This window comes from Mycteria americana, chromosome 7, assembly GCF_035582795.1.
Source record: "Mycteria americana isolate JAX WOST 10 ecotype Jacksonville Zoo and Gardens chromosome 7, USCA_MyAme_1.0, whole genome shotgun sequence".
In the NCBI taxonomy this organism is placed as follows: domain Eukaryota; kingdom Metazoa; phylum Chordata; class Aves; order Ciconiiformes; family Ciconiidae; genus Mycteria; species Mycteria americana.
In genome coordinates this window covers 48,225,215-48,248,271 of record NC_134371.1, presented here as the reverse complement: position 1 = coordinate 48,248,271, position 23,057 = coordinate 48,225,215, and the positions used below count along the sequence as shown (strand labels likewise).

Sequence of the window (23,057 nt, the reverse complement as noted above, 5' to 3'; positions counted from 1 at the left end):
GGGGGGGGGCGGATTTGCTGGTTTGGGGTTTTTTGTTTGGGGTTTGTTTTTTTTTTTTTCTTCCCCCCCCTGTAGCAACAGCACTGTGAACAGGATTCTACCTTCCTAATAATTTTTGAAACTTTTTATGGATTGCCAGAGCATGTTTCTCATCCCAGTTTTGATAGCTGTGTTCTTCAGCATATCAAGAAAGTGATGAGTCATCATGACGAAAACAACAACATAACTAATTAAGCCTAGTTTTGAATGGATTTGTGTCCTTCGACCTACCCATATTTCCACTGCAGTATCCTTGCCCCTCCAAACCACCAATTTTCACAAAATCTGTAGGAATGTAATATCTCAGACATCTTCATCTGTCAAATTTGGGATAGTTCAGTCAGTGAGGGAACAGTGCTGTTACCCTAGGAAAAAAGTTAAAATACTAGCTAAAAAACAGGGATTTTTTTTTCCAGACTTATGTATATTTGACTTTATTTAAAAAATTCCTGTTTTTATCAGAGAATTCTAGAATAAAAATATATTAATTCAGTATTTTTAGAAATAGTAAGAGGATGGAATGGGTCCGAGTTCATATTAGTCTTAAATGTGAGATTGGATTTTGTCTTTAAATATACATGTACAGGGTGAATTACATCTCTGTGAACAAAAGGTAATCCCAAACATGTAAGAATGTTAATGTGTTCAAATAATGTTAAATCTGGATTTAAACTGTTAAAAAAAAATAGAAATTTAAGTCACTTCACCTTCTTTTGTCACCCTTCTACATCTATGAATTGTAACATTTAATCACATGAGTAAACACAAGAAAACTGATTTCTAAAGTCTAGAAGCTGTTATGTTAGTAGCATAATTAACTTAGAAACCTGTTGTTCATGATTAAGTTGGCTTGCAAAGTGGTAATATTAAATAATTAAGCTTTTCTTTTAATTATTATTTAGTGCATCAGGACTGTTCTAATTCATTTTTAGGCATAGAAATTGAGATAATTTCCTCCAGACTGATCTTGGTCTCTATTTCCCATGAAACAAGTATGCGTGCCATCACTGAATGGGGAACAATAACAAAATTATTCTGAATTTTCCTTCTTTCCCACTCTCTCCCTTTCACTTTAAAGGGTTAAATTTAAAAAAAGTTGTTTGTCCTAAATGTTCTTACTGAAATCCGTTATGCATGAAAAGAGTCCGAGTCCATTTGCAAGACCTCTAAATGAACTCCATTCATTCTGTGCTTAGAAGTGTCCATTCAGCCAGAAACAGACACAATAGTTACAACCTCATTTGTTTGGCACCAATACCAGCTTATTAAAAGTGAAGGGATTGTTATGAAAAAGTGTAGTAATTTTTCTATGCTAGTTATATAATTCTTTAATAAAATTCCTTATTCTGAATAATGTAATAATTGCATATATGTTCTTTGCCCATAGTTGCAATGTAGTGACCTTGCATTCATATAAAATTCTTAAAGCATTCATGAAGATTTTGATTTGAAAATGTGAGTTGATCTAGCTTGACTGATGTAAACAAGTTATAGGGACGTTATTTCTAGATGACTTGAAATTAAGCCAGTTATTAATCATAATCAGTCGCTATGGAGAAAAAAAGTTTTAAAGTTTTTTCTTTTAAAACATTAAAACTTAGTTTACATTTGGAAGGTAAAATACTTACGATACACATGTCCAAGTTGTAGGAATATAGTATTATAATTTCATCACTCTAAAATCCATGAAGGTAAATAAAGAATTTAATACTCCACATTTTGTAGGTCGTGAACATAAAGTGGGGATTGTCCCATTGTGATCAGCAGAATGTCATGATCCTCAGATGTACGTCCGTGATATCAGACCATATTATATTTTATTTTAAATGACTTGAAGTGTTGAGCAAGACTACAGAGGTATCATTGGCTTTCCTTCTAAGATTAGGAATGAACAAAAATGATAAGCATTTAGGAGAACCTGGCTTGCCTTACATGCAAGTAGGACTTTTTGTAAGTTCTTGTTCTTGCATGTGTTGTTATGACGTGTGTGAGAGAGTCATGCAGACTCCCATGGGCGTTCTCTCTCCAGTTCAGGTATGGGAGGCTCTAAGGATGAGTCTAAGGTAACTGTGCGTGTTTTCATTTGTTTCCTTTTTCTGACAGTCTGGGTGGCCGTATACATTTTTTTCATTTCATAACATGCAGATAGTGTTTAATGTACAAATAAATACTACGTTTGGAGGGAAAGAGAAAATTAACAGCAGATGCAAATTTCACTTTATATTATTTGACCTGGAGTCCTTTATTTAGATTCAGGAGTGGCTGAAGACCCTGTTGCTGTCAACTGTCACGACTGCACAGGGCCCTTCTGAAGTTGGTGACACAGCCATTTGCATGCCGACTATTATTTATAGCACTAGGGCCTTTAAGTACTAATTGGAAGGTGGCTTTGGTAGCTGACTGGAACTGACTATTTCCTCCAACAAACTGTAGAAAATACTCTTTGTGGGAAGTGTGTGAGTGAGGGTGAATGGGTGAGGGGCTCATGGCAGGAAAAGCAACTAACAGGAAAGGGTAAGTAGAAACATCATCCTCCTTGCTCTCAACCATTTCTTTATCTGACAGTCCTCCTGCTGGTTGCTTTTCCTGCTGAGTCTCCTCCTCCTTCCGTCCCCTTGACATACAAAATACACATCCAGTGAATACCTACACAATGAGAGTTCAGTACTTTGTTACCGAAACTCCCTGTATGCCTATTCTGTAACTCTTGTGTAGGATTCCATTGTTTTGGTTACTGCTGAGCTTGACATTATGTGAATTGCACCTGTGGTATAGCCCGCTCTGGGGTTGTACAATGCAGTCATAACTTGAAGCTACCAGGAGTTCAACAGAGTAAAGGTTTCAGGATATGCTTTCTGCAAAGTAAATTGCTTTTTAAGTTATTTTATTTCTTGTTGTTAATGTTTTCATCTGTAGATGTTGTGCTCCTATATGAAAATTAAGTGCCATATACTAACTTTCCATAAAGTATGTGTTTTCTCTTTGATGGTTTTCAGCCTGACTACTGAAATCACTTCTTTACAGTTAAATGCTGTTGATATTTGATTTCGGTGGAGTTATTTCTGATCAGTGTCAACATTATAGCACTTTATGTATTTTCCCAGCCTAGACATCTGTCAGTTCCCATTTCTTTAGTATTAGGAAATGAAAATTCAGTAAGAAGGTTCTGTGACAATATATATAAAAATGAAAACAAAAATTAAAAAGAATGATAAAATATGTCCCTCATAATTCACTGCTGACAATTCACTTCTGATTTTGTTTGTTCAGGTACTTCCCATCAAGGTGGCTATTCCCATGATGCTGTGGTCCATGCATTACAAAAATGTGGCATTCGTCATCTTGACACAGCAAAAAGATATGGCTGTGAATCTCTCCTCCAAAAAGCCATCAAAGAGAGTGGTGTGAAGCGGGAGGACCTCTGGATAACTACCAAACTATGGCATAGTGATTATGGCTATGAAAACACAAAAAAAGCCTGCTTGGAGTCATGTGAAAGACTTGGTGTTGAATATCTTGGTACGAATCTTTACATATATCTCACTTATTGCACCTTCCATGTGGGTATTTGCAAAGATGAATGAATTCCTGAAAAAAATGATGTAGTACAGATAGATCACAGAAACCAAATTCTGCCTTTATTTACACATTTGCAGATTTCTTGTTCTGTTTATTCTCCAAGAAGCTCATATGCATATAATTGAGAGCACAGAATTTTTCCTTGTTGCAAATGTTTTAAAACAGATCAAGGTATTGTAAAGGTATGTTTCATTGTTAAGTTGATTTGAGGATCCACTACATGAGTCTTATATGTTTTGCTAAAAACACCTGAAACCTATGAAACAAGGATTCATAAACTTTACAATAATTTATTGGTAACATAACAGGGTGACAAAAATGCCTAATTTCTTGTGTGGTCTGTTGAATCTAAAGGAATGGGAGTCCTTTCTAAAACTTATCTTGTAGGTCTATTCACTTTTAAAAATTCTGAATAGCTGCCCTTTGGTTTGGTCTGTCTGATGCAATATTCATTGGGGAAAATGTTAGAAGTATCTACAAGTCTTTAGAAGACTAAATCTAACTAACACTGAATTATACTTAGGCACTTTTAGACTTACCCTCATTATAAACTTCTTGTAGTCAAAGAGGTGATATTGTTACTCCCTTGTTAGACAGGCAAACAGCTGCAATAATGATGCCAATTCTTTGCAACAGGTCATAGGAGAGGAGGTACCTGATAAAAATAAACATGATATTTTTTAAAAAATGCTTTTGCTGCTTCTTCCCTAGCTGGAGCAATGAAAAGAAAGTGGAGGTAGAGGAAGATGAATTTAAAGTAATAATCTAAAATAATGACACTGGTAGAGATAGTGTTTTTGCTGATAAGAAATAATTGACCTAACCATCAGACATTATCTGTCAGTGTCCTGAAAACCCTCATTTTGCTTTTCTTTCCTCACCCTGTCCCTGTTACCAGTAAATAAACTTTAATGAGGAAGTGAACAGCTTTTGTGAAGTACAGATTTCGCAGAATTAATGGCATTTATTAATGGCAGCTGGCTTTTTTTGTATTCGCTGGCTTTTTTGCTTGAGTACATTGCAAGATGAAGGGGGAAAAAAACCTGTATCTGTTAAAGACTGAGATATTTGCATGCACATCTTTGGCTCCATTCCCTATGGAAATGTATCCCTTAACTTCCTGCACAGGTACAGAATAATGCAAAATGAATTAAAATCTCTTTTTGTCTGTCCCTTGCAAATACAGGTCACTGCAAGGAGACATTCATAAACAAAGTTTCAAGCCCTGACTTTCTCCTCTAAGTTAAATGTTTCCTCCTCTCTGCTTTCTGCTTGTTATGTTTTGTATTTGCTTTCTTTTTTCTTCTGCTTGCTATGGTACTGGTGCTGAATGTTGATGAGAGGAAACCTTGACTCACTTCCAGGAAATCATTTTCAGTGATTCCTTTTAGTACTGTAATTTGCTTTTATTTTCTCAGGTAGTAGACTAATTAAAGCAGGTCCTCACACCAATACTCAGTTTGCATATTGCTGCTAAGCAGAAATACATGAAACAAGGAAAAAAAAATCTGAGAGCAAGAAATGCACAAATACTGTCACCATGTGAGTGAATCCTTGGACTGGCATAAACAGAACTTCAGTTTGTCAGCTATGTTCAGCTCTGAGATTTCTTTTGCTTATATTAGTAAGACAAATTAAGGAGTATTACAACTGCCTGTGCAGTTTGCTTCCATACCAGATTCCCCCCCTGCTCTTTTTTTTTTTTTTTTTTAAATACCCTCACCCGTCTTCCCTCCTTCCTTACCTTTCTTCCACTGATGTGGAGATGTCTGAAAAATTTATAAAGCTCTTCCTGAACCACTACTTAGTCTGACATAGTGACCTAAATCAATGCTGGCTTCAGTTTGCTTTAACTTGACAATTTGTAAACTGTGATGGTTTAGGAAATACTTCACATGCAATTTGCTAATATGTCAATGAGGATGGTGACCTCTGCAAGAAGGATGGGATGGCAAATGTAGTAACGGTTTTGGCTACTTGAGTTTAATCTCTGTTGGATCAACTCCCCAGACCATTTTTGTTAAACACAGTATGATCTGCACTCATGTGAAAGAGGTAAGGTTGAGTTCTATGTTTAGTGCTATATATGCTGGTGAAGTAGACCCTTAGAGGAGGTACAATACATGGTGTGTTTCATGGTGTTCATAGAAAGCATCGTACTTAGGGAGTCCTATACCTCGTGTCTGAAAGCACCTAGCTGGAAGGTGCTATTGGAAGGATTTTTGAGCAAAAAGTGGCAATGTCTTGAAACATGAACTTTTCAACTGTTTCAAGAATGCTTAGGGTAAGAGCTTTTTGATGGAAATTTTCAGGGTTATCACAAGTCTAACAAAAGTAACTGGAATGCAGAAGATAGGTTTGAAAATATGGTTATAAGCTTGTAGAACTAAGCTTAGATATCCTAGGTTTGTTTTCATTCATACCTGCATTTTATGTCCCTTTTCCACTGGCCAGTCTATACCATGGAGGGAACATGAAATTCATGACAAGAAAAGATCTGGTAATAACGGGGCAATTTGTGTCCAAGCTTATTGAGGAAAGTAAATTCTTTATTTACAAGCATGTGTTAAAGCTGGCAGTTTTTTCTGTGAAATAAGGGTACATGAAATGTACCTAAATCAGAATTTCCTGATTTCATTATATGATATTAACCAAATATGTGGTGGTTCACAGCATTTCCATAAGACACATGGTTCATATAGAAAATTGAAAGGTCCTAAATTATATATCTGTGATGTTAGACCTTTATGTTGGAGGGAAAGTTAGTCATCAGAAGACAGTAAAAAGAAAAAGCTGTAGGAGCCCTGGCAGCTAAATGAGCAGCTAAGCTCTTTGTTCCAACAAGGGTCCTGTTAATTTTCTTGAGGATCCTTATGGGCTCCACAGTCCATCCGTGCAGACTGAATTAGAGACTTGGGAAATCTAACAGGAATTGATAAATCTGTGCATTAGCAGTATATAGAATGCCAGCTGTTGAAACAGATGAACTGCTGAAAGCAGTTGCAGCTTTTTAAGAGAAAAAGTGTTCCATGTAAAATACTGTTCTGAAACCTTATCGATAAACACTTTTTCGGCAAATGGTATTAGGAGAGCAGTGTTCCAGGATTTTTATTTGAATCAGTAGATTATATATCCATGAGAAGCTGGAAATTTGTATTATCTGTGGGCAGTGGTTGTAACAGATATTCTGCTCCTTGCATTTTCTAAATGTGGTCCTCAACTAGCAGTCACAGTAAACCAATATGAAATGGCAGCAAATCTTACAGGTTTGGCAGTAGCAGAGTACATTCCTTGGGATTTGGATCAAAACTCTGAAGTAACTTCTTGAATGTGATTTGTGGGTTACTGAATTCATAAACAATTTTATTTTCCTTTTGACTGTTCAGAGTCTGTCACGTTCAGGCAAATTTAACCTATTGCAAATCCCCAGCTGGAGTTGGACAAATGTTCTATCAGCATATTCAGTGCAATAGATGAATCACACGAATTATGATAATACACCCAGTTCAGTTTATGTATGAATTCAGAACACTTTGGAGGTTGCTTCACACTGATCCTTGTTCCTATAGAATAAAAAACAACAACAAAAAAGATTGGGCGGGAGAGAAAAATACATCACGTACATACAAAGTGCAGTGACAATTGAGAAAAGCAGGGAAAACACAATCATTGCATTAAGATAACTGTGCTAAACACTGAAAAAAATATACTTCTGCTTCTAGGTTTGATATAAGCCAGGGCTTGTTCTTCAAAACTAGGTTTGTTATACTGGGTTTTGACCTATTTTTTTAATATTGTATTAGGAATTTGGATAGAATTGCAAACTTTTATTTCCAAGACAACATGCTGTTGGCTTTTAAATGTGTAAAATGTCCCTGTACTTTTGAGTTAAGAGGAACTGTGTTGATTGTAGGTGCTGCAACCACTAAGAAGTAATAAGCCACTCTATTTTAAATGTCTGTGTGAAAGCAGTTCACATGTTAATTTTAGTTTTCCTGCAGCACTGTGTTTTGACATTTGAATGAACTTCAGGTCCTCGCTTACAACTACACCACTACAGCTCGATTGTCTGTAAAGGATGCTGTAAAAAGCTGGTAAATACAAAATTTGATTGTGAATGTTTGGGTCTTTATCTTCTTTCTCAAGTGTATCCTGATACTGTGAATCATTGAGGGTTTTTATTTTGAGTTAAAATTATTAAAAAAAAAAAAAATCCAGTTGGAAGACATCTCGAAGTATTGATTAGTCTATCCCACACTAAAAGGCACAACCACATTGCTCTCAACATTTAAGAACAGATAGTCTGTTCTTAAAAACCTCCAGTGATAGTGTTACACATTTCTTGATTACTGGAACCTTAAGCTATTTTGATAAATAATTTAAAATTAATTTCTTGCCTCCAAAATAAGAGTGTGTGTGTTTGTGTAATCCCCCAGGAGGGGAAATCTTTTAAGCAAAAGAAAGTGTGTGGGTGTAGGTGTGAATGTGTGTACAAATGAAGATGAAATCGTAGACCTTGGTTTGTGAGGTGTTTACTGTTTTTATGGGCCTACAGGTATTATGGAAAGTTTTCTAACAGATGCAGTAGAAGTAAGCAGATCCTAATTTCAAATGAACTATGCTTAGTTTATTTAAATAGAGTGGCAGCTCCATCGCTCATTGCAAGGTACATTGTATTCCTTCTGCTTCTAGCTGTGCTGGGGTGGTTCGTGCATGACTGGCAGAAAGACTGTTCTACTCTGTCTCAGATAAGGTACCTTTGCCCCACATCTTTTGCGAACGCTTCTTGCAGTCAGGGGGACTGCGCTTTGTGATCTAGTAGATGCTTTCTAGCCCTAAATGTGTATATTTCTAACTGTGAAGTAATTTTTATTTCAACAAAAAGCCTAAATTAAAATAAACATAATAGGATGATATGGACATCACATAGCTGATAACATCACCTTTCTAAAATAAAGGACCAACAGCTAATCATGTTTGCATTGAAGAGGTCTCAGACACTAATACAGGGAAGGGTGATGTACTGCATTTTTTTAACTGAAGGATCTCTGGCCTTGGATATTTATCAAATCTCTTAAAAGTCATTCTTCTGAGAATGCTTCAATTTCTTGGGCTGAGTACAAACCATCTTTGTATGTGGAAATCCATGGTGTAGCTATTTCTGTGAACATTTGCAAACTGTGATGTCTAACTGAATATTCAGTTGGAAAGTTGGAAAAGTAGCTTTTGGTGAAATTGTACTGAAGTTAATTATTGGTGCTATACAACATGTTTCTGCATAGTTAAGCAGTTCTTACTAGTCTGATCTGGAGAACATAACAAGCAGCAACTAAAGATGTGTAATTCTTCCATTTTTATGTGAGGTAGGCATCAGATGCTAGTAACTTACACCTACTTATATATGACATTTGCTTTATCCAAGCAAAAAAATTTAAATTAAAACATAGCAGTCTCTATGCAGTAAGTACCGCCAATGGCATATATAAGTTTGGATCAAAATGAACACTTGATATTAGCAATTCCTAATACTAATCCTTGGGATTGCATCTACTATAAATCAGTGGAAATTTTAAAAGAGACTTTACTGGCAACAGAATTAGAGTAGCCCTGAGTTTTGAACATCATCTTACCAAATGCTTTAATCAATATCCCAATATTAGTTTTCACTTAAATGTCACAAAAATTGGTATTTTTTCCAGTACCATATATTGGTATTTATTCTTAATAAATACAACTTCTTTCTTCAGAGCAATTAGAGAAGAAGTAATTATTGGCAGGTCAGTGATGAAGAAGACTGCATGTGGCTTATTTACTCTTTTCTAAATTGGGAGTGGATTTTATGTATATAAGGGCAAAGAATGAGCAACTTTCTCTTTAAATGTGACATAAATCCAGATGCTACAAATCATTATATATGAGTGATATCTGCTTATCTGAGCAATTGTGTTTAAAAGTCTAATGGGTTATTGGCATCAGAAAGTGCAACTTTGGCTCATGATTTTTGTGATGCACCCAAAATTATTTTCTCCTTGATACATCTGTAATGTATCTTACTGTACAAAATTCTGTACTGTTCTAATTAGATTCTTAGTGTAAGCAAAATACTCTCTTTAACAGTGTTGCAGTGATGTACCCAAATGGGAACTGGTGTATTATAGTGAATTTCATATTACCTTTTCCTCTTAAATCGAGGTTGAATTTGTATTTATAGAAGTGGAAAGCTAATATATCAGCCCAGTGGTATAGTAATCATTAATGCAGTCCTTAAACGTGAATAATAAAAAAAAAATATGGCAAAGCATCTGTGTTTTCACAAAGAGGTGCTGTAAATGAATGGTGTGGTGCATTCAAAGAACAAAAAACTCTGCTCCTTGCAAATGAGTCTGGTTTTTTATTTCTTAACTCTATATTTGAACTGCCACAAAAGGATTATTATAAAGCACAAAGACAATGGTGCACATCTCAGTCATGCATTTATTTCCTTTTCCTGTTTTGTGTCAGACTAATGTAAGCGGCAAAGACCAACACCTCTTTGACTGGGATGCCTGCAGTTACTTGTTTCATCTGCAGTTAGGATTTAAATAGAAATGTAATTGTTTTCGAAGTATCTCCTAAATTTCTCCTTCAGGATGTCTAGCAGTGTCTACAAACTTATAAAGGATATCACTTTTTAAATTTAGGTAATCTGATTTGGAACTCTGAGTCCAATACATGTAAATTTCTTGGTTTTAATTTATGTTGGAATTGGTTCCTTTTTCAGTAGAAGGATAGTCTTTTCTTGCATGGAGACAACACAAAAAAAAAAGCTTTCCTGAGACAGCCAGTTTCAGTAGGTGGTTGGATAATTTCATCAGCAGTAAATCTTAATTGTGTTTGAAATTGTGCTAACATTTCATAAAATGTAGTAAAGCATAATTTTGTTCACTTAAATTAATATTTTAAAAATGCTTAAAAAAAAATTACAAATGCTGCCACAAAATTATAGCAAAAAAACTGCGTGAAAGAATGTGCTGTAATTTCCAACAGAAATTCATAAATGGAAGTATTCTTTAGAAAGGAAAAAACCAGACCCACTGCTGAGGTTGTATAAAATATCTATAGAACTGCCAAACATATTTATCTTCCATAAACTTGAAGACTTGTAGCACTTCAGCAGTAGTCCAGTCTTAATTCCAGTGACCAAAATCCCTTTAATTTAAATGGGGCTTGTTATGTGTTGAAAGTTTAAGTGCATATGTGACCATGAAATTCTGATTACAGTGATCTAAACCTGTGGCACATGTGCAACTTCTGCTACCTTTAGTTGTTAATGAAATGTTGTAGATTTCATTTATTAAAACTAAATAGATGTATAGAGTAATGATCACAGAGTAGTAATTGTAACTATTTTGATGATAATATATTAGGGGCCATTATGAAGGGAAAATGCCATTTCACATGGTTTGATATATATTTTCTTGGACACTAGTTCTGTTTCTTTTTTAGATCTTTATTTAATACACTGGCCTGATGCACATGTTCCGGGTAAAAGCAGTCGAGAGGTCCGAGCTGAAACCTGGAGAGCGATGGAGGAGCTCTATGAGAAAGGTGATATAATAATGAAAACCTATCTTAGCAGGTGGAATTATAGTGCATTTTGGGATTTGGGGAATTCATAGTGAGAGTTGTTCAAAAACTTAATTTGAACTGGATGCTTGTATTTCAGTGGGATTTGGGTGTGTGAGTTATGTGAATCTCTTTGGGAATTGCAGCAGCAGCATTTTGGTAAGTTAAATAAGAGAGCTTTGTGTTGCTTGTAAATAATACATTGCCAAATCCTGCCTGTGAGATTAATGATGGTGTGCATACTTTCTTGAGGAAATCTACAGATTACATTGAAATGTATATGCCACTATAGAACACCTTTGTAGTAGGTTCCTCTGTTTTAAGTATAAATCATGCTAAGTTTTACTTCCTTTAGGTTTTTTTTTTAATTGTATGATGCCATTTTCCAATTTATCATATATTGTGGTACTTTATAGATCCATTTGTATTTTGGAAAAGGTCAACAAAACAAAATGGCTAGGTGAGGAACAAATACTCAACTGCAGATTCTTTGGTACTAACTTTTGGAAAAAATAAATTCAAAGGATAGAGCTATTTTCTCAAGTTCCGATGGCTGTCAATTTGATTTTTGGTGCACTGCAAACTTCAGTTTACGTTCATAGTCTACTCTTCCTATTGCTGTCCCAATCAAAATTTGTCATGTAGATTTAAGAGGAGGATTTTGCTCCTGAAGTTTGCAGTATTATTAGAAATATTGTCATAAGAGAAAATCCTGTCATGCAGTTCTTGGGCAACGTGGACCACCCTGTTTACAGCTTCAGAGAAGTTCCATGGACAGGGAGAAGACTTCTTGGATTTAGTCTTAACTGCTAACCCAGAGTTACTGAACTAGTGATTGTACAAAGGAGAGTTGTACAAAGGCAATTACAGGCTGTGTACTGCTACCAGTTTTATCAGAGCGATAAATAAACCTGTTCTCTTATGCTTCAACCCTTCAGTTACTTTTGGTCTGCCTCTGGAAACACAGAAGTAAACTATCTTTGATACATCTTTTGTTCTTGCTTTTTATATTAAGCATAAGGGAAGTTGCAAAAAGTGTTTTCTGCCATGTAAGGGATTACAACATTCAGTTTTTAAAAAAACACTACACTGACCTAATATTTTAAAGCATCAATGACTTAAGTCCAAAGATAGATTATTCGACAAGGTACTTCATCCTTCCATTGAGAAGGTTTTTTTTTTTCTGATGAGTATTTAAGTTAGTGCATGTCATTTGTGCTTAGATATGCCATCCTAATTTGCTGCAAACAGGTCGTATTTTCACCTTCTATTATTATTCCTATCGTATTGGCTTTATTCTGCTTTTGCATGTGTGTTTGTGATCTTCCCTGTCTTACACAACTCTTTCTTTCTCGATATATCTTCCTAATGGGAAAGACTGTGAGCTATTCAGTGGTCTTCCAGTAAGACACTAGAAATACCATCACTGGCCTCATAGCAGAGGAAAAATTACTTTTATTTTTTGTTCCTATATGTGATACCTCTTTACAGACATCCCATGTTATATTTATTTTTCCTGCAGTTGCATTTCTTCAACAGTTTTATCAATTTGCATGTTGCTACCCTCAGTCTTTTTCTGAATTTAAGCATTCTGTAGACTCATGACTCATTTAGCTGAGCATAAGTTTTCCAGCTCTGGTTGTCTAAATTACCTCAGTTAGATCATCTACAGGGGAAGGAAAATTTATTAGTCTGGTTGAATCAAGTGCCTTAGAACATTAACCTCCCCATTTTTGTTTTAGGGGGTACAGATTCTGGATGTTCTGACCATAACTATGTGTTACTGAAATGACATGCAAATGTTAACCACTCTGGACATGGAAATGCAATGATTCCTGAGGAAAATGTGAAATAATTTGTTTGCATGGTTAACCACTAGACTTTCCACTAAAGATTAAACACTTGCTGCATATCTTTATGTGACTTGCTATGTGTTATGTGAGCAACATGTTAGCCTTGGTATGAATTGAATATAGGATTTGGTCAAAATCCTTACCTGGGGAAAAAAAAAATCATCTTCATTTATTGGGGGGAAGATTGTAAATTCTGTACTAAACAGGTGAGATCTTTGTCTTCTCTGAACTTGACACTGGTTCAGGTAGTCATTGGTTCCTGTTTGCAAACCTGTTACTTTTTCTTTTTTTTTTTTTTTAGGAAATTATTCTGGAAAAAAAATCAGTAGAAACTAAAAGCTTCACATTTAAGGATTGAACATTTAAATGAATAATATACTTCTGCAGTCAATTCATGAAGGAAATATTGAAATTATTCAACTTGCTAGTGGGTTTAGCAGCTAGCTATGTCCACATTGAAGAGTGTCTGAAAGTGCAGTGACAATAAACACTGTTCTCTGTAGAAAAAAAAATTGGTTTGTGTTATGGGACTGATAATGCATATCTCTCTGCAGGAGACTTATGAGATGGTTAAAAGATCTCAATATTGACCTAAGTCTTTGGTCTGGCTGAAGTTAACAAGATTTTCTTTAATCACTTCTCTATATTCACATTGTTATTTGAATGCAGCATGTGCCAATGAAATTTGTGTAAACTGGTAGATGTGCATTCATGAAGATGTGTGGGCATCCTTAAGTTTACTGTTTCTTAATCCTTGACTGCTTAGTAGTGCTTCCTATATATACTCTTAATGAAGGTTTGGAGTTGAGCTGTAACATCAGAATATTCTCCTAAATAGAAAATAATAGATTCAGGTGACAAGAAAGATCCTTTGCTATCACTGAAAAATCCCCACTGTGGCTTACCACTATACTGTTTTTTGTGTTTCATCAAAAGGAATTTGAGGTTAACATTTTTCAAAAGAATCTCTTGTCCTGATACAATTCAAACTGGAAACACGAACAATTTGAAATGAGAATCTGAATAGTATTTGTTAGAGATCCGATTACCCTCTCCAGCTGATTACTTACCATACTGAGGTTTTGGGCTGCATTCCTTGGATCCAATGTGGTTTACATCTGTGGAAACTAAACAGAATCTTGTTACTGCCCCAAGGCTGGGGTCTCAGGAGCACACTTGAAAGAAGGTTTCATATTTTAGCACTCTCACTCTTGTGCTTGAATCCACTGTTCAACTGCCTAATGCAACTGAGCAGCTATCTCAAGATCTCACTTCAGGTTAAAAAAAAATTCCCAGAATCCTGGGTGTTTTTCTTGATGTTTTTCATGATGTAGACCATGAAAGATATGAGAGCATGCCCCAAAACACTTGTAGGGATTCTGAAGCCACTGTTGTCCTTTACTGTAACAGTATGAGATAATATATTTATTATCTATGTTAAAATAACACACCCCGAAAGTTTTACCCACTTCAGGTGTTTTAATCCCTCTGGGTTGTGTCTGGAACAGGGTCCTGTGTCTTTCTGGTTTGTCTGTGATCTACAGAGTCTTTGACTAAACATGCTCATCTTTTATTTTCTCCTAGCTAAATCCTTCAGTATGTTTCTTAGAGTCCATTAGAAGTCCTACTAGCATCTTTCCCTCTTTAACCTGGAATTTGTATATTTTTACCCTCTATCCTCTCTTCCCTACAAACAAGGCAAGGTTATACTTTTAGTTTGCTTTTTTAGTATTCCTGTTGTATAGCCAGAGTCCAGTCATTAAATTTGCTGGTTTCCTTAAATATCTTTCCAGGGAAAAATGTCATACTAGTCCTTCGGGGTCAACAAAGGTAGATACATATTTACAGTGCAATTGTATAGCAATTGTATCATTCCATAACATGAACCAAAACTTATAAATTTTATGTACATTTCCCCAAATCATACAGAAAGTATATTAGAACGCTTATTTGTCATATTAATGAATTATAACACTGCTTGATTCATGAGACATTCACATGCTAGTTAAGAAAGGATTCAGTGCAGTGATTTCAATTTTGTCTTACAGTCTGTTGTCTTCCATAAGGCTTCAGACTCTGGGATTTGCATGCATTTAGGCTCAGCCTTGCTTCCAGAGGGAATTGTGCTGTCTCTTATGGTAGCTCGGGGATCAGAATTCTGCACCTGGTCTTGGTAGTCAGCCCAAGTGATTAGAAGATTTTCTAATGGAAAAGCTGTTAAGGAACTGCAGCAATTTCCAGTATCAGTCATTGCAGCTTCTTTAAGTTGAGAATTAGGAACAAATGAATGGGGTATGATAATAATTATTTTCATTACTGTTTTTAGAATTGTAGTATGTACTTGACAGTATAGGATAAAGGCACTACCTGCACTAAAAACTCCCATTTAAAAATGCTGGGTGACTTCTGATAGACCAAGCTGATAGCTCTCTATTCATAGCAGGAAAGACCTTATTGTTAAACTGATTTCTACTAGCTGAGGACAACCTTACAGTTTCAAGAATTAGTTTTTTTAAATGCTGTTGTGCCTGAGAATGTAGCTTTTTTTTTTTTCCTTCCCTCTCTTGTTATCTTCTGTGACTTGTTAATCTGCTCCAGTTTGATTGGAGCTGTTTCACAGGAGCCGAGTGACTCCATTGCTGTATGTGCATCTGTCTTAAGATCGCAGTCAGAGTAAAGACGTCTCTATCTGCACTGCTGAGAGGCAGAGAATTCTAGACATGTGTCTTTGTTCAACAGCCTGCATACATGTTTTCCTTTAAAGAGTTATGGGATAAACAGTGCTGAGGGAAAAGGGAGAAAAAAATTCTTAATTTTGGTCAGTGAGACATTTGTGTATAATAACTGGTTCTTTCTGTTGTAACAGCTGAAATCAGCTAGGATTCTTGTAATATCAAGGCTATGGTTTGAATTTTTGTGGTCTCGTACATTGTCATTTTGTGGAATTATCCTCTCCAGTACCTCAGGACAGAGGCCAGACTGCCTACAGAAACCATTCCAAGATACATACATTGAGTCAAATATTCCCTTGACAGCTGCAACATTCTCGTATAGGCATTTGTCTGCTGGCAGATGAAAGCAGTGTGGCATCATGAATAGTCATTATATACGCTCACTGGTAATTGGTCTGTTCCTAGCAAAATGACCCTTTCCATATGCAGTGTCTTTAATGACCTTGATTTTGGCATTGTGGCTAGCCCATCATCTCGGCAAGCTTTTCGTACACACATGCACATGATTACTTGTCCCTCCATCTAAAAATGCTGGGAAGAATGAGGGCCTCCAGCCAGCTTTTGCCTGAAGTTGGCAAGAGTAGTAACGTGGTGGTTGTTCTGGATTCAGATCCCACTGGGACTCGGTGCCATTTTACTAAGAGTAAAATTTTTTACTTATCTTTTTAGTGTAAGGAGTGCAGCTTATGCTTACATGAAATATTCATACTTGCATCAGAAATTCCTTACTGTGTTAACATATGATTTTGTTAAACATAGAGAAATGCTCTTCAAAAGAAATACAATTATTCCATTAATATGTGAGTTTAATAGTCTTCATGTATGATTTGAAGAGAATCCCATAAAGTAAAAGAAATTGTTTGGCCCAGTAATTGAAGCCATGTCCCTACATTCTTGGAAAAAAGTTATGTTTTGCCTAATTCCAAGTGAGAGAAGAAATCAATCAAACTTAACAATATTCTTGTCCTTTTCATCTTTGGGCATAGACCAGTTCAATCATATCTTTTTTTCCTCCAGTTCAATCATATCTTTTCTTCCTCCATTTTCTATCAGTTCTTTGAAGTATGAGTGAGGGTTCAGTAATAAACCAAATACAGTTTTTGTGTAGGTGGTGCAAATTTCTAGTACATCCTTTCCTAGATGACACATTCTGCTTTTATTCTACTGAAAAATTACTTTAAATCTATGCTTATATTCTCAAATGATGAACAGCTGACAACTCACAAATATTTGTGTTACAGTGCCACAAAATGTTTGTCTCAAATGTTTGTGTTGGTAGAAGTCATATGCAAATGTATGCGTGTAAGTTGCACTAAAGTTTTAATAAGTAAAAGCAAGTAACTAATTTTCCTAGCAAGACATCTTTTTCACATTGTCTATAGTATTCTCTCTGTACAGATGAAGATGTTTCATGGGCTTGTTATTATCAGAAACAGTTCAGAGATGTGTTTTCATGGGTTGAAGGTGGTTGCAGTTGGTGAGGATGTTGGTTGCACCACACCCTGTTGATCAGATAAGACGGCAATTAAAGATGTATGCAAAATAAAAAAGACTACACATATTTATGTTAAAGATCATAAAGAAGTCTTCATAATGTGCAGTACCTTATTTAAGAATAAGAAATTCCATAGAATAAGTCATTTTGGTGCAGATGTAAAAGTGGGAACAAATCTAAACTTGCATGAATGTCTGTCCTCATTTGTTATGTTTTGCTCCTTTTTTTTTTTTTTTTTTATTTTAAGGACTTTATGGGTAATTCTAAGTGTAAAAACAAGCCCTCAGACTTCTTTGTTTCATGATTCATTGCAGTGTATGGTTTGTGCTTTTTCTACCAGCAAGTGAATAATTTTTGTGAAAAATTTAGATAAATCTTTTTGCTTACTTAAAGCTTACTTAAAGCAAATGTACACATTTGTGTGCCCACACAGAAGTGCCTAGAGGTCCCAGTGTGAACACAAGAACTCTTGGGAAGAAGGTAATGCTGAAATACATTTCAAAGGGAAGTCCTCGTCTGAAATAACTTTGTCTCAATAAATAACGTACATGATCTGGGGAAAAGGCATCATTTATCTGTTCTGCATATGTTGAATTTAAGCCCTAGATTCTTAGCTATTGTAAATCAGTATTGCTTTATTGACATCAGTCAGGATGCTGTTATTCATACCAATTGGGAATCATTATCCCCTCTGATACAGAAGTCCAAAAAGTATCCCAGTTCAGGAAACTGTGCCATCATAGTTACAGGGGGGACAAACTATTTAGAATCTTAACTATATGCTCTCCGTAATACTTTCAAAGTGCTAGTTTTGAGGGTACATATTCTAATAGCCTTTAAGCACTTAGCAGAGTTGCTGATAATTTTGATCACATTTTCACAACATAGCGTGTGGTGGCAATATTGACTTAAGGTATAGTGGGATTGATTCTGTACCATGTTGTTTTTGCAGTTTTGATTGCCCAGCCATTTGTAAGCAGCTGCAGAATGTTCTAGATATAAAAATGTATTTTCATGCTTTCTTTAAACCTGTGTTCTGTTCACGGTATGATTCTACATGCTTAAAACTGGCATAAGAGAAGGAAAAATCCATAAGAGTACAAGGGGGTTGATTCAGTTTTAAAAACAACCAGACAAACAGCCTTTTTTAGTGGATTTTTTTTAATCTGATCTGCTTTGTAATGTCAACTCGAGGAAAAAAATATGTCAACACAACTAAGCTAGTGTCGCATTGAAGTAGTGAGAATGAGCAGCCAGGTTAATGTTTATAATGAGTTTTCAGTCACAGAAGTTGACAATTTGACTTCTACTGATGCCTCCTCTCCTGTTGTCCTCACAGTTTATCGTGGTTCACAGGTGATTGTAGCAGGAGTAATGATCATGGAATTGTAGTAGCAGGAAAGTAATTTTAAAGCAGATAAGCACCTATACTGTGGTAATGAATAAGATAAAAAGAAGTCCTTTGGGGGAGGAAGCATGATTTTTGTGTGTTCAATTTTGCCACAGTCTTCCTGTGTCTCTTAGGACACTTTGCCTTTTGGTGTCTATGTTTTTCAGTCTGTGAAATGGGAACAAGTGTTATTTCATAGATCTAGAACTTAATTCCTTATTGGCTCTAAGAGTCATCTGCTTTATTTATCAAGGCTTTGGCTTGCAATCTGCATGTGGGGCACACTCAGCCTACAGTTTTGATTTAGCAAGCTGTGCTGAAATAAAATCTTATATGGTGTCTATGAGTAATACCATTTATCCACAGAGTTCTTAGCATGTGTATCACAGAGAATGTGGACTTTTCCAACCTGTGTAACCTCCTTTAATAAAGATACAGTTACTGCAGTTGACTTCTTGTAAAAAAAATGGATCCATTTGTGGTTTTATTCTGTGGCCTGAATAGAAGATATAACAGAATGGGCACTGTTCACTGGACGTGGGAATTCTCCCTTGCTCTGACTCATGTAGAGCAGCAGGAAGGGGGAGGAAAATGGGCTCCACAAACCCAGTATCCAGTTTTGTCATTTAAAAAATCTCTTTGATATGAACTTTATTCACTTAATATTCCAGAGTATTTAGAAGTTTGATAAAAGTCCATAGTAGTGCTAGAGAAAGATAAGGCTCACTATTGTGCTAAAACGACGTTGTGGTGCCAAGACAGTATATTTATGCTTTTTTGTTGCAAGACTAACAGTACCCATCAAACTTAGTATAATTTGTTATTATGCAAAGTAAAGGAAAAAATACCCAATCATTCTCTAGGTTGCCATAAAAATGCTTTAAGCTTAATATGCAACTACATTGCAAACCAGTCCATTAGCATGATGTATTGCTTCACAGCAGCCGGGAGCAATACAGTGTGGTGAAATTACTGATCTGGTGGAGGCCAAGGTTTTTTTTGTGTAGAACAGAAAAGATACTGATTTTTTTTTTTTCCCATTATGATCAACCATTATTTTGCCAATATGTTTTCTAATGTGTCTTGCAGAGTTTCATGATAGTTTTTCAAAGCTGGATGAAAATTTATGTCCACCATTGTGGTCAGTCAATTTTTAGCATGCATAAAAGAAGCATCATTGCCAAGTTTTCCTTCAAGCCTGTGAAGTCAGAGTCACAAGGAGTAGGACAAAGCCTCAATAAGCTTTGGGAGCTAATGGGGAATTGCAAACTTTGTTTATTGCACCTGGCACTTTCTCAAAATCTGCTTCATAGGGGCCAAACCACTCATTTCCTCAAGCAGATAAGGAGGATGCTTTCTCTCCCTGAGTCACAGCTCTGTGACCTTGTAAATAAGGCAGTATAAATGTATATTTTAAAAGTGTACTTTCTAGAGGGATTGCAGCTAGCACATTGCAAACTTTTATCTCTGAGGACCTGAACTTCAGGACTAGTTAAATTGGTTAAGCTAAAAAGAAGAATAGATTTTAAAACCAGCTGCTATCACAACAACTAAGACATGAATTGTGCCTGAGTTGTCCAAAATGGGGTTTTTAAGCATGCTAAACAGGTATTAAATTAAAGATAAATGCCCGCGCCCCCCCCCCCCGCCTTTTCAAGAACATTCTGGTGGTTTTGAGACCCATGGCACAAACTTTGGGGACCCCACCTCTGTTGGAGCTCCGTGAGAGAGGAAATACAAGAAAATGTGCCCTCCCTGCCCCCCAAATTGTTTCAAGGCAATGAGTCAGGATCCTTTTACGCAAGTTTCTCAATATGTAATTTTTTTATTTCTACTGCTGATGTGATCGTTTCATGGATCTTCTTTGATATACATAGTAACAAGTGTTGGTCTGTCGGATAAGGCCCAGGAGCTAACCAAACCTTCATTTTCTTGTCCATCATTTTCTAATTCTTCATTCTTAGGAATTAATCCAGCAAATGTAAATGTGGAAATAATTCTGTATGATCTCCTGCTTTAAGGCAGTGTCTCCAAGATTTGGACAAAGCAGAGCAACTGTGTTAATCTTCCATCAAGCAGATGGAAGCAATTCTCTAGAGTAGAATCCATTGATTGTTCATTGAAATTTAAACTCTCTATTTTTCAGGAAAGTCCAGTGTTTTGAATTCATGTTTCCACCATGCTTTGAAATAAGATTTTTAATACACTCCGGCTGTGCAATTGTTTTCATGTTTATTGTATTTTATATTGTAATTTAAAACAAAAGTCAAAACACTTTAACTTTCATGCATTAGACTGTAACTAAAAACAAAGCAATGGAGTTGAAACGAAGGGTTCTAACTTTACCAAAACTAAATATGTGGATTTAATGAAAATGAAATGTTTTAATTGTATTCCCTTAGAAAAATTTTTTTAAGAAAATGCTGATTTCCACAAAAACATTGAAATTCTAATTATTATTTCTCTGTTGTATGGGAAAATGTTCACTTCCTTGGCAATTTTGAATTTAGCTTTCTCTGTGTGACATGACTCTAAACACAGGAATGCCATAATACTGATTATAGTAGGAGCGACTCAGATGATTTTTAAGACAAAACATAACTGACCTGAAATTTCTTGATGGGAAATCTAACAAAAACTTCTTATCAGTGAATGCAATGAGACTATGGAACATACTTCAAAGTCTCCTATGAGAAGTATGCTAGAAGCAAAACATCTTAGAGTATACTGTAGGGGGGAAAAAAATGGAAGCTTTCTGTGGAAATGGACAAGTTTAATAAGCCCTTTCATCTTTCATGTCTGTGATTGAGTTTTGTTTTATTTCAGTCTGAAATAAAAGCTTTATTCTTCAAGGGCAGTAACAGCATGTTTTTTGTAACTCCTTAGCTTTCAACAATAGAGTATAATATTTTGGTTCACCATTGTTTTAAAACTGCAAGTGTTTTTCTAACTTCTTTGGCATAATGATTTATTAGTGTTGACACTCCAGGGTCGTTTGTCAGTAGAATTCAAAAGCTCAGGTTTTGCTCCTTCTGGCAGATTACATACAAATTATGCAAATCGCTATAGTGCAGGTTATAACCTAATTATGTTATACATCTTGAACAATGGTAATTTCTGTAAGGGAAAGCTGTCTAGCATTTTAGTTGCTAATGTATTTTTTCTCCGTTTTGCAATCTACAAAAGAAACCACATTAAAAAGTGATAGTATGTGTGCAGGTTTTGCTGCTGTGCAGCTTATCTGCTTGTACTGCCAAAATATGTGAAAGCAATATAGAAGTCAAATTGCCTGTATTTATATGGTTAGTGGCTTTTCTAATGCAAAACTGATGAGTTTTTTTCAGGGCTTTAGCAATCTGTTTACAATAATTAGCTATAAACTGTAACTTCACTTCAGAATTTCATAGAAGACTAGAAAAATTTAATTTCTTTGTTTTGTCCAGGTAAATCTAACCTGCAAATTCAAGATACTTTGTAATCTTATAGCTGATATTTTTATATGCCAATTTATGGTCTACTTGTGAGTTGGTTTTTTTTAATACATAAAACATGCATTTTAGGAATAAGTACTTGGTTAGTACATTTTTCTCCAACATTTTTGTTTCCTTTCGCTTCAAGTGAAATTCTTCTTCTTAATGTATTCACGTCTCTCAGTTGCATTAATAAGTGCTTTTTATGTGTCCGTATTCCAGCTTCAAATCAAGGCAGCTCCACATAGTTCCCTGCTGACCTCAAGAAAGTGGTGATTCGAACTGTGGAATGAGGGCAATTTCAGTCCAGAAATCTTTCCTTTGACATCAAATGGCTAAAATTGCCCAAGGTCTGGGGGGTTTTTTTGTTTGTTTTTTTTTTTTCTTTTTCTTTTCAGGAAAAAAAGAACCGTATAACTTTTGGCTTAATTCCTTTCTTTTTTGCTATGGATATTTGAATGCATGTATATAGATAAGCACATGCATATACATTATATAGAATTGGCCAGCACAAATACTGGATTAACTACAGTGATTGGACTTCTGTGTTCACACACCTTGAGACAGACTTTCCATCTGCAGAGTTACAGACTGAAATGCAGATCAAGTCAATTGAGACAAAGTTCACATACTGAAGAAATGAGTCTGATTCATAGTCCACAAAATCCACAGCCTAAGGAGACCACTACTAGCTTGAGCACAGTTGGTTTCCCTATTAACTGTGTTTAGCACAGAACAAGGACCAAACTATCCAAGATGAGTCGGGGTTGAGGTGTGGTGGCAGGCCAATATTGGGAGTTGTGCTTTATCGTATCTGAGGTTTGAAGGAAGACATCTGATTTCAGGACTGTCAGCACTTAATTTATACGCATGCGTGCATACTTAAGGCTTATT

The 23,057-nt window shown here is 35.7% G+C and overlaps 1 protein-coding gene across 7 annotated transcripts in view; it reads left to right on the top strand.

Annotated features, from left to right (window-relative positions):
* The window catches only part of LOC142412658 (putative oxidoreductase ZK1290.5), a 51,133-nt gene that overhangs the window by 12,668 nt on the left and 15,408 nt on the right, over nt 1–23,057 (top strand). For 6 of the 7 annotated variants that reach the window (XM_075508247.1, XM_075508240.1, XM_075508241.1 and 3 more), the window contains exons 2-3: nt 3,310–3,558; nt 11,104–11,205. In XM_075508247.1, coding sequence (XP_075364362.1) covers nt 3,310–3,558; nt 11,104–11,205 — 351 coding nt within the window. The remainder of the gene's footprint in view (nt 1–3,309; nt 3,559–11,103; nt 11,206–23,057) is intronic. The other variant, XM_075508246.1, reaches the window with a different exon arrangement.